General features: G+C 27.3%; 1 protein-coding gene across 1 annotated transcript; it reads right to left on the reverse strand.

Annotated features, from left to right (window-relative positions):
• Window positions 1-6,602: 6,602 nt before the first annotated feature.
• LOC122851208 lies at window positions 6,603-8,501 on the reverse strand. The gene is made up of 4 exons (XM_044150296.1): window positions 8,354-8,501; window positions 7,855-8,185; window positions 7,341-7,789; window positions 6,603-7,273 (listed from the first exon to the last, which is right to left on the reverse strand). Exons 2-4 carry the CDS (start codon window positions 8,048-8,050, stop codon window positions 6,632-6,634), a joined length of 1,287 nt encoding a protein of 428 aa, XP_044006231.1. The 5' UTR covers window positions 8,051-8,185; window positions 8,354-8,501; the 3' UTR covers window positions 6,603-6,631.
• Between the last annotated feature and the right edge of the window lie 5,155 nt (window positions 8,502-13,656).

Here is a 13,656-nt window from a genome sequence, read left to right on the forward strand (position 1 = left end):
ACAAAACAACATGCAACAGCGCATAAACCCCAAGTCCCCAACAACCTTTTTCTTTATCCTTGTATTTTTTCATTATAGGATGCCTCTGTATGTATATACATATACATCGACTTTGTTACACAGCAAGCGACTACCAAGAAAAGTGAAAAATCATTTTTGAAGTTTAACCAATATAAATTGCAACCTTGAGTGTCTGCTCTGAGGGGATGTATTTGTACATACAGATACACACAAACACATCCCCTCAGAGCAAAAATTCCAGAACACTTCAAGGACCTTGAATCGAGATTGCAATTTAGACTTTTCAAATTTCAAAAATTATTTTTCAGTTTCCTTCTGGTTTTCTGGATAGCTGCTTACCGTGTGCACAGCTTCCAATATACCTTATCAATACACGAGTAATTAATAAATAAAAATTTTTAAAAAACTAATAGCCCATAATGAATGAAACAAATACGAAGTGCTTTAAATGTTCTGTTCCGGGATGTCTGGGAGGAAAAGAAGATTTTTTACCAAACCCAGATAAAGATACTGAAAGATTTGTAAAATGGTTAAAAGTGATAGGAAACGATAAACTTCTTTCCAAAGATCCTATACGGTTGCATCGAAATGCATCGATATGTATAAAACACATAGACGAAAGATATGTAAGTGGTCGCACGCGGTCTCACACGGTTCCAACACTTGAATTAAATCAACCATGTAAGTATTTATTTACTTATAATATTATTAAAAATTCTATAATCTCAGATTACGCTTAAACTAAAGATTTATTATTAGAGAACTCAAAATTTTATTCTATTTTTTTAAATAATCAGTTATTACAAATTTTAATTTTATCGACAAAAAAATTATTTTTTAACTCAATTTTAATACATGAATTAGATAATATAATTTATATTTATGATATGCGGGGCGTCAGGGGACCTAGGTAAATTCAGATTCGTGGCATCCCATGGTTACCTCCTGGTAATGACTTGCAGAGGATAAGAAGTAGAGAAATCACGATAAACCTTCCCTCAGCATTTCTATGACAATATATACATATGGATATATATTTGAAAATTTTTTTGTTTCTAATTTTGCTGGTTAAAAATTATTGTTATTTATTAATTAAAATAATTTTTTTTTGTAATTAGAATATAATTTACTGCAATACATTTCAACGTTGCCTATCATTTTCTAAATATATATGGTTGTAATCAATGTTTAATAATAATGTTGAGAACCACGATTATAAATGATAATTTTAAGATATTCAGTGTTAACAATTTTTAGTTTATTTTATTTAATATTTTAGTTATTATTATTTACTGCGGGGTGTCAAATTTGAATTACCAAGGATAAGAAACAGAGAGACCACGATTGCTTTTTCGGCTTTTTCATAAAAAAATAATAATAAGTAAAATATAAAATAAAAAAATTTAAAAATTTTTGAATATATTGGTTTTATTTACCATTTATCTATTAATTAATTTATTCATTTGTATATCATGAATTATAACAACAAAAATTTTTTAAATTATTTTATCTTATATTTTACTTATTATTATTTACTTATGAAAAAGCTATCGTGGTCTCTCTGTTCCTTGTCCTAGGTGAGTCAAATTCGACACCCTGCAGTAAATAATAATAACTAAAATACGAAATAAAATTATTTAATGTATGTGTTGTTGATAGAAATAAAATTTGTAAAAACTAATTATTTAAAAAAAAAAATTTTTAAAAAGAAAAGGGTTGTACATATCGAAATTTATATAAAAAAATATGTACATTTTAACAAAACCTTTTTTTTCAGGTATACCTGATGACCTTATAAACCAATATATTTCGGAGCATAGTTTAGAACAGAAAATCCGTGAAAATCCCATCAGAAATTATGGGAGGTCACGTCATTTGATTAAAAAATCAACTACAGTGCAAGAAGCTAGAGCAACGACACTTGACCATGATCGTGCACTAGATATTGACGTGTCACCCAGGATTAGTACTCCAGAAAATAACGCAACACCACCATCTATTGAAACTGGGTTAATACAAGAAATAATAATAGACTCGACAACCACATCTGAGTCAAAAATAATGGACAATATACAAATAGCACAGCCAGACGTAAATGATAATGCTGACCATGATTATGCACTGATTATTGATGCGTCACCCAGAATTAGTACTCCAGAAAATAATGCAACACCACCATCTATTGAAACTGGGTTAATACAAGAAATAATAATTGACTCTGCAACCACACATGAGTCAAAAATAATGGACAATATACAAATAGCACAGCCAGACGTAAATGATAATGCTGACCATGATTATGCACTGATTATTGATGCGTCACCCAGAATTAGTACTCCAGAAAATAATGCAACACCACCATCTATTGAAACTGGGTTTATACAAGAAATAATAATTGACTCTGCAACCACACATGAGTCAAAAATAATGGACAATATACAAATAGCACAGCCAGACGTAAATGATAATGCTGACCATGATTATGCACTGATTATTGATGCGTCACCCAGAATTAGTACTCCAGAAAATAATGCAACACCACTATGTGCTGTCAATTCACAATCATGGAGAAGTGACGTAGCAGGTGTACTGCCACCAGGCACGGTCAATGTAAAGGCTTATTCTAGAAAAAAGAAGCGTGAGTTGAAGAAAGCTGGCCAACAATTTAAGCGTAAGTAATTTTTAATAACTTAGAAGTTATTAAAAAAAAATTGTAATATATAGTAGAAAATGTGTAGATTATTATAAAATGAATAAATTTTTGTGTCTTGCCTGATAAACAATTAATATTTACACTTTTTTCTAGTTCTAACTATCTCTCTTTCTTATATATCTATTATTATTTTCTTATGAAAAAGCTATCGTGGTCTCTCTGTTCCTTGTCCTAGGTGAGTCAAATTCGACACCCTGCAGTAAATAATAATAACTAAAATATAAAATAGACAATACGAGAATATGCAATAGTAGATATTTTACTGAATAAAAAAAAAATTTATTCCGGTTTATAAACAATGATAATTTGCAACAATTAAATTTGAAATAAAATTCTTTATATATATATATATAATTGTAGCTACAATATATTATATAATATATTTTTTGTCAAAAAAATAATAAAAAAAACCACGTTCTTTCTATTTCTCGTCCTTTGCCAAACAAAACCCGACCCAAACCCGACGCCCCGCAGAAAATAATAATAACTAAAATACGAAATAAAATTATTTAATGTATGTGTTGTTCATATAAATATCTATTGTTAATTAAGGTACGACACAAAAATTTATTTATTTTATAATAATCTATAAAATTTTTATCTAATATCCTTAAAATAATTTTTTCGTCAAAATCGGGTAAAATTTTTTGAAATGCCCATTTAAAACAGAACTTGCCTGGATCAATATTAAATTTCAATTATTTTTATGATTTCAGTTCTTCAAAAATTTGGTGTTTCTCGACTTTCTCAATTGACTCGTGGGGAAAAAAAATGGTACGTATTATCTCGTGAATTAGCTCAAGCCGCCATGAAGGCTAATAAACGATGTGAAGGTGTAGTCGAGAAATTAAAACGAATCGAGAATTTATCAAAAGAATTTTCATGGACACAGATTGATCAGCTTCCAGAAACCATTAAAGAGTTTATATTTTCACAAATTAAAAATGCATCAAAAAATAAATATTCAAGACAATGGACTCCGGCTGAAAAACTATCTTTTTATGCTATAAAAAAACATAGTGCGGTTACGTATCGTCTCTTGAGTAAAATGTTTTGTATTCCAAGTGAAGAAACATTACGTAAAATTGACCTTGACATTTGCTTAGAAACAGGCCATAATCTGTCACTCTATGAAGTAATAGCTGAATTGGCTCGTTCAAAAGGCCGGAAGAGTTTATTGTGTTATTTGAATTTTGACGAAACCTTTATAACTCCTGACCTGGAGTACGATCGATCAAGTGGGACGATTTATGGCTTGGTTGATGATGGCCATAAAAGATCTCAAAAAGCCGCTAATCATGCCATGGTTTTTATGTTGAAAAGTGTAATGGGGGATTGGAAATTTCCAGTATACTATTCGTTTTGTCGATCAACCTCAACTTCAAATGACATCAAGAGAACATATAGAGCCATTGTAGAAAATGCAACAAAAGTAGGCCTAGAAATAATTGGATCAGTGTGTGATGAAGGCACTACAAATATAAAGGCTATGAATGAACTTAGTATTGAAACAAAACAATATAGAAACACTGAAGGAGAGTTAGATGATGAACTCATAATAACTATTGATGGTCGTGATATATATCACGTGTACGATGTTCCGCATCTCATGAAAAGTATTCGAAATAATTTATTAAATAAAAATTTAAAATACAAATTAGAGGACAATGCTGAATTTGGTGAAGCTTCATGGGATCACATAGAACAAGCATTTGATATGGATAAAATGAAACCAGAAGGTCGGCGTGAACTGACCAAACTTACCGAATACCACGTAAGACCAAGTCTCATTCCAAAAATGAAAGTAAAATATTGCACTCAAGTATTCAGCAATACTGTAGGCCAAAAAATTTATTCCTTGGGGTTTTACCAATCTGGAATTGAAGATGACTCGAATAACACCATAATAAAAATGCCTCGTGAAGCGAAGCATACTGGCAACGTTTTAATTTTTTTTAATGATCTTTTTGATAGCCTTCAGTCTCGCAAGGTATTAACCAACAGCTCAAATGGCACATGGAATTATTTTAAAAAAAATCTCAAATATAATATGCGTTTTGTAAAAAAAAAACCAAATGAACATGAACTACCACCGTGTCTTAAACATTTTCCTCTTACTATTGAAGGATTTAAAAATGTTAAAAAATGTTTGGAAAAAAAAAATATTAAGGATTTTAATGCCCGGCTCTTAAATCAAGATGCATTGGAAAATTTTTTTGCTCAAATAAAACAAATAGCATGCCGTGACGTTCGACCGTCAGCCAAAAGTTTTATTCATAGATATAAAATTCTTGTTGTAAGAAATTTTAGTAGTAAATCTCGTCATTCAAATTGTCAAAATGATGATGTACAAGACGCTAACATAAATCTTAAAAGCTTTGTAAATAATTTGCGTGCTGAAAATATATCTCGTCAAGCGAGAAATCTTGAATTCCCAGTTGGCCAGGCACTCAAGCCTCGTATGAATATCGCTATTAATATTGCCAAAATATTCAACAAAATACGAAATAAAGCTGTTCATTTGACACGTACTTGCTTAGTATGTGAAGAAAATATAAAAAAGCACATATTAACATCTGTTCATAACATGGTACCACAATTTATATATTTTTTTTCTAATTATTATGAATTAAAAAACTTTGGTAAAATACTCAAACATCAATTTAATAACACGGAATCATTTTATGCTAGCTGGCAACGATGTGATCATTTTGACGATATGAAATATTTTGTTTTTTCAATTTTTATTGATTCAGCAATTGAAAACTATCTTAAGTATATTCGATTATTGATAGCTGGTAAAATATCCAAAGAGAAATTTTCATACAGTGACGAAAAAAATAATAAAACGAAAAAAATCATCAAGTCTCGTGTTCCAACTGAGCAGATTAAAAACCCGATGGAAAAAGATGCAATCATAATATATTCAGAGCGTGCAAAGCGTTTTAAAGAGTCTGGTTACGCTAAAATTGAAGTCACAGGTGCTAATTAAGACTAGCACGAGAGCATACTATAGAAGACTTATTTTTTAATATCATTTATACCATTATTATATTGATTTATTATTAATTTTTAAAATAAAGAAAGATTTTTAAAATGTCATGAAACTTTAAAGATTATATTGTATTGTCCTTATTATTTATGAATAATTTATTTCGGTCTTAAATGTTTTTTTAATGAAAATAAAAATATATATATAGATATAATGTGTAACACAGGTATTCAAGCAACTTAAACCTGTGTTGTATACATTAGACCGAAGTCGATAATTGAAAATTTTCAACAGATAAGCTGCGCCATCTGCCAAAGGTTGATCGTAATAATATATGGGTGATAGCAACGCCAACTAGTCGTTTTCGTTCGCGTAACGCCAAACTCCATTCCCTATATGAGCTTGGCCTCCCTGCAAAAAAAACCGAACACCAACGACAAGATCCAACACAGTTTTTTTTTTTATTTAATTATTATTATTATTATTTAATTATTTTTTTTTTCTATCGAAAAGAGAGGTCATGTGTTTTTTTTCTCTGTTGAACGTTGATTGGTGGAGCTCAATCGGTAATGACGATTACTTTTTTATCATAAAATAATAATTTTGTTTAAATTATTTGGGTTGTTTATAATTAATTTTGATAAATAATAGTTAATTATTTAGCTTGTTTAATTTATAAATAAATTTATTAACGTAAAATAAATGTTAATTGTATTTTTTTTCGAAAAAATTATATATTTTATATAAATAAACAAATGAAATCATAAAAATAAATTTCCATTTTTTTCTTTTTAATATAAAAATAATATAAAAAAATAATAACTAAGTTTATACATTTTTTTTAAAGATTGATTTCTATACATTATCAGTCTTTTTTGTTTTTTTAATTATTGATTGAATAATAATTAATGACATTGAATATCCAACAATGGTGACGTATTTTCGAATTGATCATAATTTTCGAAGCTCGTACGACTAACACAAAGATGCAACGTAATATTATTTTTACGTTTTTTTGTAATTTTAATAGCATTATTTAGTGTATGAATAGTAACTGGTGTATTTCTAATATCAAAATTTTCAAGATTTGGTGAATTTTTAATGATACCAATGATAATAGTATTAACACCACCAATAAAACCATTGCATTCAAGTTTTTTTAGTTTATCAAATTTTCCAATTTGTTGATTAACTTGAAATGTTAAATAATTCATTCTCAGTACTTCTAAATTTTTCATTTTACAAATATTCATTAGGCCTCTCTTTGTCAAGCTGAGATTCCATGATATATCAAAGTGTTTAAGATGAACACAATTAACAGCAAGACCATCAATCAAATCATCAACATCATTACCAATATGAATGCCAAATAAATCAAGATACTCAAGATTACTAAGATTCATCAATGGAACTAATGATGTTTTTTTATTTTGATAACAATTTTGTAAATCAAGATGAATTAAGCTTCTCATTTGACCAATTGTTTTAATTGTTTCATATGATAATTCCAATCTATTCATTGTCAAGTATCGCAAACAATTGAATTTCTGTTATAAAAAATAAAACAGTTTAATAAATTGAAAAGTATTATTTATATGAAATTAAAATACTTACAGATAGTAATTGCTGAAAATTACGATGATAATTTAATGATTGATGATAAATATCACGTGCAATAAATTGTATGTCTTCAATATTTTTATGAATACTTTGAAGACAATTTAATAATATATTACCAGAAAAATGTATTTTAATTGATTGTAATTTTTCCATGTCATTAAATGCCCATAAAAAATTATCATCTGAATATGTTTGTAACTCAAGTTTGAGTTTTATTAAATTATGACAATTATCACGTATGACATTTATTATTTTTGAATCATAATCATCAGATAATCTTAAATTTATTAAATATCTTCCACAACGTTCAAGCATTTTTTCTAATTCAGATTGTGTTAATGATTCTTCATCAAGTTCAATTTCAATGTCATCTGAATTTAAATAATCAAGTTCTTTTATATCATACCAGGCACTTTTAATGACATCTTTCCAACGTGTACAAACTGTTTTAAAAATAAAATGAATATTTTTATAGCATTATTGTTATAATGTATTTAAATAAATTTACCTTTTTCAACTTCTAGACGTTTTTGGACTGGTAAGTACATAAATATTTTAACTAGACAATCATCATCAAGTCTATGAATTGGTGATAATTTTTTCTTATTCAATTCTAATTTGTTATTTGGCTTTTTTAAATATTTGTTTCTCTTACAAGCTTTTGGACTACCAACATCGTCATGATTACATCGATGTTTCGACATGATTAAATAATTTCAATAATTTGATAGTTATATTTATCAATATTTAATCCAATTTAAAATAATTTTAGTAAATAAAATTACTAAGTGAAAATCATGTGGAAAATGTAATCGCTGTTTATCCTTATCAATCGTAATCTAAAAAAATAATTAAATGTCTTTATTAATTCATGATTCGATAATTAAATTAAATAATAACAATTTTTATTTTTATTTTCAATACATACACAACAAATGACAAGTTACAAAATAATAAACATATAATGACATAACTAACCTCAAAAACAAAACAAACATAAATATTACCTTGAGTTATGTAAAATAATTTTTATTTATTGATTATACTCTTATCGATGGTAAATTTATTATCCTGGTTTTTAAATAGTTAACACAAATATGTAAAAATTGATAATTTGCAATCACTAACAATCGATGAAACTTTAGAAACTTGTTATTGTTGTTTTTTATTATTATTGATTGATGCACAAGAGAGAGAAAGATGGAGGATGCGCAATCGATACTTCCGGTAAGAATTTAAAATTTGAAAAAAAATAATAATGATTTCGATGTGGAAACTTTTTGAAAGCTGTTGGCAGGATATTTCGTAATCAATTTATTTCGGAAACAAGTTGAAATAATAATTTGGAAATAATAGAAGTAAGTAATTATTAAAAAGAAAAAATAAAAGTAAATACGAAAAATTAATATGAAAATTTAAAAATATCAATTACCAAATATTAAATATAAAGAAAATCAAATTTGTTTAAATGATTATTTACAGTTAAGAATTATAAAAAATAATTTGATGATTTAATTATTATTACAAAATAACTCTGAGATGAATAATAAAACTTTTTTCAAAGTTGGGGAAAAAACGGAGAGTTTTTTAGTTGGAAAAATGGCGAAAAGTTAGTAATACAATTAATTCTCTTTAAACACATAAAGTGATGAATTTTACTTTTTTTTTTTTTTTTATGTAATGACCTGGTTACTTTGTTTGCCACACCAAATTTACTAGTTGTTATTTTATTTCATATTTCAGTTTTATTTTCGAAATAAATTTTATTTCACACTATTATTGTTTTTATTTGAAATTTTATTTTACTTTTTTTTAACTTTTGACAAATTTTAATTTGAATACATATATTATTTTAGTATTAATACAATGTTCATCCGAATAAAATATTAAAATGTTGCTTATTTTCCTTCAAATTTTTAATCACTCTATTCTTTTATTTCTCGCACAATGTTAATTTTATTATTATGCATTACTAATAATTTTTTCTAAACAATATTATTTTTGTTTTTTTGTTTTTTCTAATTCAATTAAATATGTGAATTAAATATCAGTTATAAACGCAATTATAAATTGCGAATATTTCGAAATTAAATAGTTTGTGTTTCATCTATATATATATTATATATAGACATGAATACTTCAATATTATATTTTATCTTTTTTTTCGCAAACTCGTATTTGTGCCACTGTGCAACAGTTAAAAGTTATTTGGAATTTGCTCACAAATAAATTTTCACTTTTATATATATTATACCATAAGCAATTACATAAGATATTTCGATTTTTTCACACCGTTTGTTATATAATTCTTTCATTGTTTTCCGACCATTTATTTACATTCGTATGTGCAGTACCTGGTCACATCTGGTGGAACTGAATTCACCGTTTGTGATTAAAACATCATATGGAAAAATCTACTTTGTTACAAGCACTATTTGGTTTTGTTTCTATTATTTTAATATAAAACAAATAAATTTTTTTTTTTCATAATTAATACAGTGTTAATTATTTGCTTCATTGGGGTGAGTAAAATTTACTCGATATACAATATAAAGATTGATATTTATATTATATTATCACGTTAACAAAATATTTTGTGAATTAGAATTACAAATAATATAAAAAAAAAAACAGAAGTTATTTTTATGCTTTCAATGAAATTATGATGAAAAAAAAAACAAAATGATATGTTGTTGTAAAGTTACTGTTATAAAGCTGAATAAGAAATCACGGAAAAAAATTTTCACGAAATTTTACTACGGTCCCACAGTATTCAAGAAACATCGGTCAACTAATACATTTTTTACATTAAATATTACGAAAAAAAACAATGTTGTGATTAAAAAATTGCAATGGACCATAGCAATATTTGAGATTTCGATTTTTTACTTTGTATAAAATAAAAACTGCAACGTAACATGGAATCTTTACAAATTTAAGTTCAAAAAATTATTATGCTTCTTTTCTAATACTACAATGTACCATAGTAATTTTTATAGGTTTTTATTTTTGCTTGAGCACAGCGTCGAACTTGCTGTGCATATTGTAGATTTTACAATAGTTATGTTGAAAAAATTGGAATGTCTTCATCTAAAAATTACAATGCACCATAGCAATTCTTTACCTACTACTTGCCGCGATGCTCGTTGTTACCGACTGCAGTATTCAAAAGCCTATGTTGATATGGGCTCAGCGAAAATTCTAATGGGCCATAGTAAAAAAAATTAAATTACTGCGCGGCCGTTATTCTGCGCATTGGAAATTCCAGATGATTTTTAGCTTCGTCTGCCTTTCATTTGTCGATAATCGATTCTTTCTATCAGACGTGCACAGACATGAAATAAATTTTAACGGCGAAATGTGTAATGTGCTTTATTCAAAGTCAGCCAGTGTTACTTTTATTGAAGTTATCAAGGGATTTTAAAAATATATTTTCTTTAATTTACAAGTGAAATTTTAATTTTATTTAAAAAAAAATATAAATGATATTCCTATAGAATACCGTAATATGATTGATAAAAAGTTGATAATACAGTTAACAATACAAAGAAAATAAAAAGTTAATAGGATGAACACTTTGATGCATATAAATTAATCGACTCAAATGATACTGAATTAGGTTTTATTCCACACCACAAAATTATTGAGTATACATCAGTTATAACGTCAGAAATTTTAACATCTCAAGGTTTTTCTTTTATACCAAAAAGTTGGATGTAAAAATATTATTATTATTATTATTATTATAAATCATTCTATAATAAATTATCGTCTGAACGTTATCTGTGTATTTATTTAATTTTTATTCTATTATAGTTACCATGTATTTACCCCGCACTGCCCCCCCCCCCACGAGCGGGAGGGGGCGGTGCGGGGTAAAAAAATTTATAACTATTGTAAAATTTGCTATTGCCTATTTTAATTTTTATTATGTTTCAAACAGATTTTTCGAGTGTACATATTTTTTTTTTAATTTTCTACATTGTAAAATTTACGGTTTGTCTCATTAAATATTAATATTCACTTCTTTAAAATTTGCATCGTCAATTTCCAATATTTAGTATTGGCTTCGTACATTTTTCATATGGCTATTTCAAAAATTACTACGGTACCAGGGTAAAAGTCCAAATTGCCGTTAGGCGGCGCTCATCAAGAAAAATTGCTATGGCCCATATCAAATTCTAATACATTTCCCCCACGTTTCCAGATTGCTGTGGGCCATCGTAAAAATCGCGGTGTTTTTTTAGTAAAAAAAAAAGAAAAAATCTATCCGTGATTGAAAAAAAAGTAATTTACTGTTATATCGAGCTCAAGGCATTAACAACTGGTAAGTTCTAGCAGAGGTGAAAAATTTGCAATATGTTTCAATTTTACATATAGATTTCTACACATATTGATTGTAAGTAAGGTATTATTAGTACGACGGCGTGTTTCTTCAACAGCAGTAAATATAACTTCTTCATTAAACGGGGCACGATGAAGCTTCAAATTCTCAAGATTTGGACAGTTTTTCAACAGCATTATCAAACCATCAACAGTAAATTTGACGGCTTTATCAGATAACAATGATTTGAGTTTGTAAACTCTTCTAAATATATCATCTGAGATATTAACAAGATATTGTAAGTGCAAGGTCTCTAAATTTTCTAGTTTCGAAATATTTTGAAGACCAATTTCAGTTATTTTACGACATTCATTTAATATTAAATATCTTATATTTGTGCACCCACTAACAATATCAGTGAAAGCATCATCATCAAAATTATTTACACACGATAAAATCAAGTCTTCGAGGTTTTTAAGCTTTGCTAATTGAGACAGAGCAGAGGCAGTTGCATCTATACAGTAAGACAATCTGAAACGCTTAAGTTTATTGCAATTATTAGAAATTGAAATAATAACATCATCGTCAACATTAAAACCATCAGATAAATCTAAACATTCAAGTTCTTTCAATTGACCAATATCTTGTAAGACAGCATTTGAGATTGTTTGACAACTCATATGCAATTCTATTAGATTTTTCAAAGAGCTTACAATACGAATAACAGACTGATCATTAACAAGATGGACATCAAGACATTTTAATGTATCTAATTGAGCTATTTGTCCAAAAACTAATGACGATAAATTTAAGTGAGCTACCTGTAAAGTTCTGATAGTTTTACAATTTTTCACTGTACGAATTATGCATTTTTCACTAAAACAGCTGTTTACCAGATGTAAATCTTCCAAATTTATGGGATTAGAAATTAATGCTGCATCTTCATTTTCGATGGAACAGAAAAATAGTGATAATTTAACTATCGTTGTTTTTTTAGCAATTTCTTGCATTGTATTCTTGTTAAGTGAATAATTTGTAAGATCAAGAATACGAAGTCTATTGAATTTTTCAAGATTCTAAAAGTACAAATATAAATTAATCACCTGGTATATAATTTTTTAATCATTTTGTTATTTATAAAAAGTAACTTACACAATCAAATGGACTCACAGGATAAGTGCTAAGAGTTATCTCATCTACTCCTTCTGGAAGACTATTCAATACTTGTGTTGGAAAGTATTTACAATCATATGTTTTTTTTATACTACGTAAATTAGTCAACTTGATGAATGCCTCAGTATAATAATTTTCATCAATTGATTCATCGAGATTGTCTAATTTAATCTCCAAATGAGTAAGATTTTTACAAGTGTTCCCAACAAGTGGCAATATACTTGGATCAACAATCTCAGATAGTTTCAAGTGACGTAAATATCGACCACAATAAAATAATGCATTTATCACGTCTGATTTGTTCATCTTACGATTATAGTAAGATCTACCAATTGTAGGCTGACATACAAATTTTTTAATGTCATACCATGCAAAATTATCACATGTATCTTTCCAATTTTTACAAACTAAAAAAACAAAAAAATCAAATAATAATGATTGTCATTATAACAATGAATATAACAAATAGTTTTGACATGATAAAAAATTAATTTTTCTTATTTCCATTCTATCAAATACGTCAAGACACATAAATATTTTTGCAAGACATTCAGAAGGAAGTCTGTTTATCAAATCAGTTGATGATGTTTCTGATAAAGATTCGTTGATAATTATGTCCAATCTTACTTTTTTTTCAACAGACAATCGTTGTTCACTCATGTTGATTTACTTTTTGATCGAAAATATTATTAATAAATATAATTAACAAACAAATTGAATTGTTATAATATGTTGGTGGCTTGTCTAAAAATATAAGTATTCTTGCGTGAATAACCTGAATAATTAATTGATACCCACTCTAAAACTGTCTAA

The sequence above is a fragment of the Aphidius gifuensis genome, linkage group LG1 (assembly GCF_014905175.1).
Source record: "Aphidius gifuensis isolate YNYX2018 linkage group LG1, ASM1490517v1, whole genome shotgun sequence".
Lineage (NCBI taxonomy): Eukaryota > Metazoa > Arthropoda > Insecta > Hymenoptera > Braconidae > Aphidius > Aphidius gifuensis.

Coding starts and splice junctions, on each gene's coding strand:
- LOC122851208 (XM_044150296.1), bottom strand. CDS start 8,050: ATGTCGAAACATCGATGTAATCATGACGATGTTGGTAGTCCAAAAGCT. Junction 7,790..7,854: donor ACGTCTAGAAGTTGAAAAAG/GTAAATTTATTT, acceptor TTTTTAAAACAG/TTTGTACACGTTGGAAAGAT. Junction 7,274..7,340: donor ATTTTCAGCAATTACTATCT/GTAAGTATTTTA, acceptor TTTTTATAACAG/AAATTCAATTGTTTGCGATA.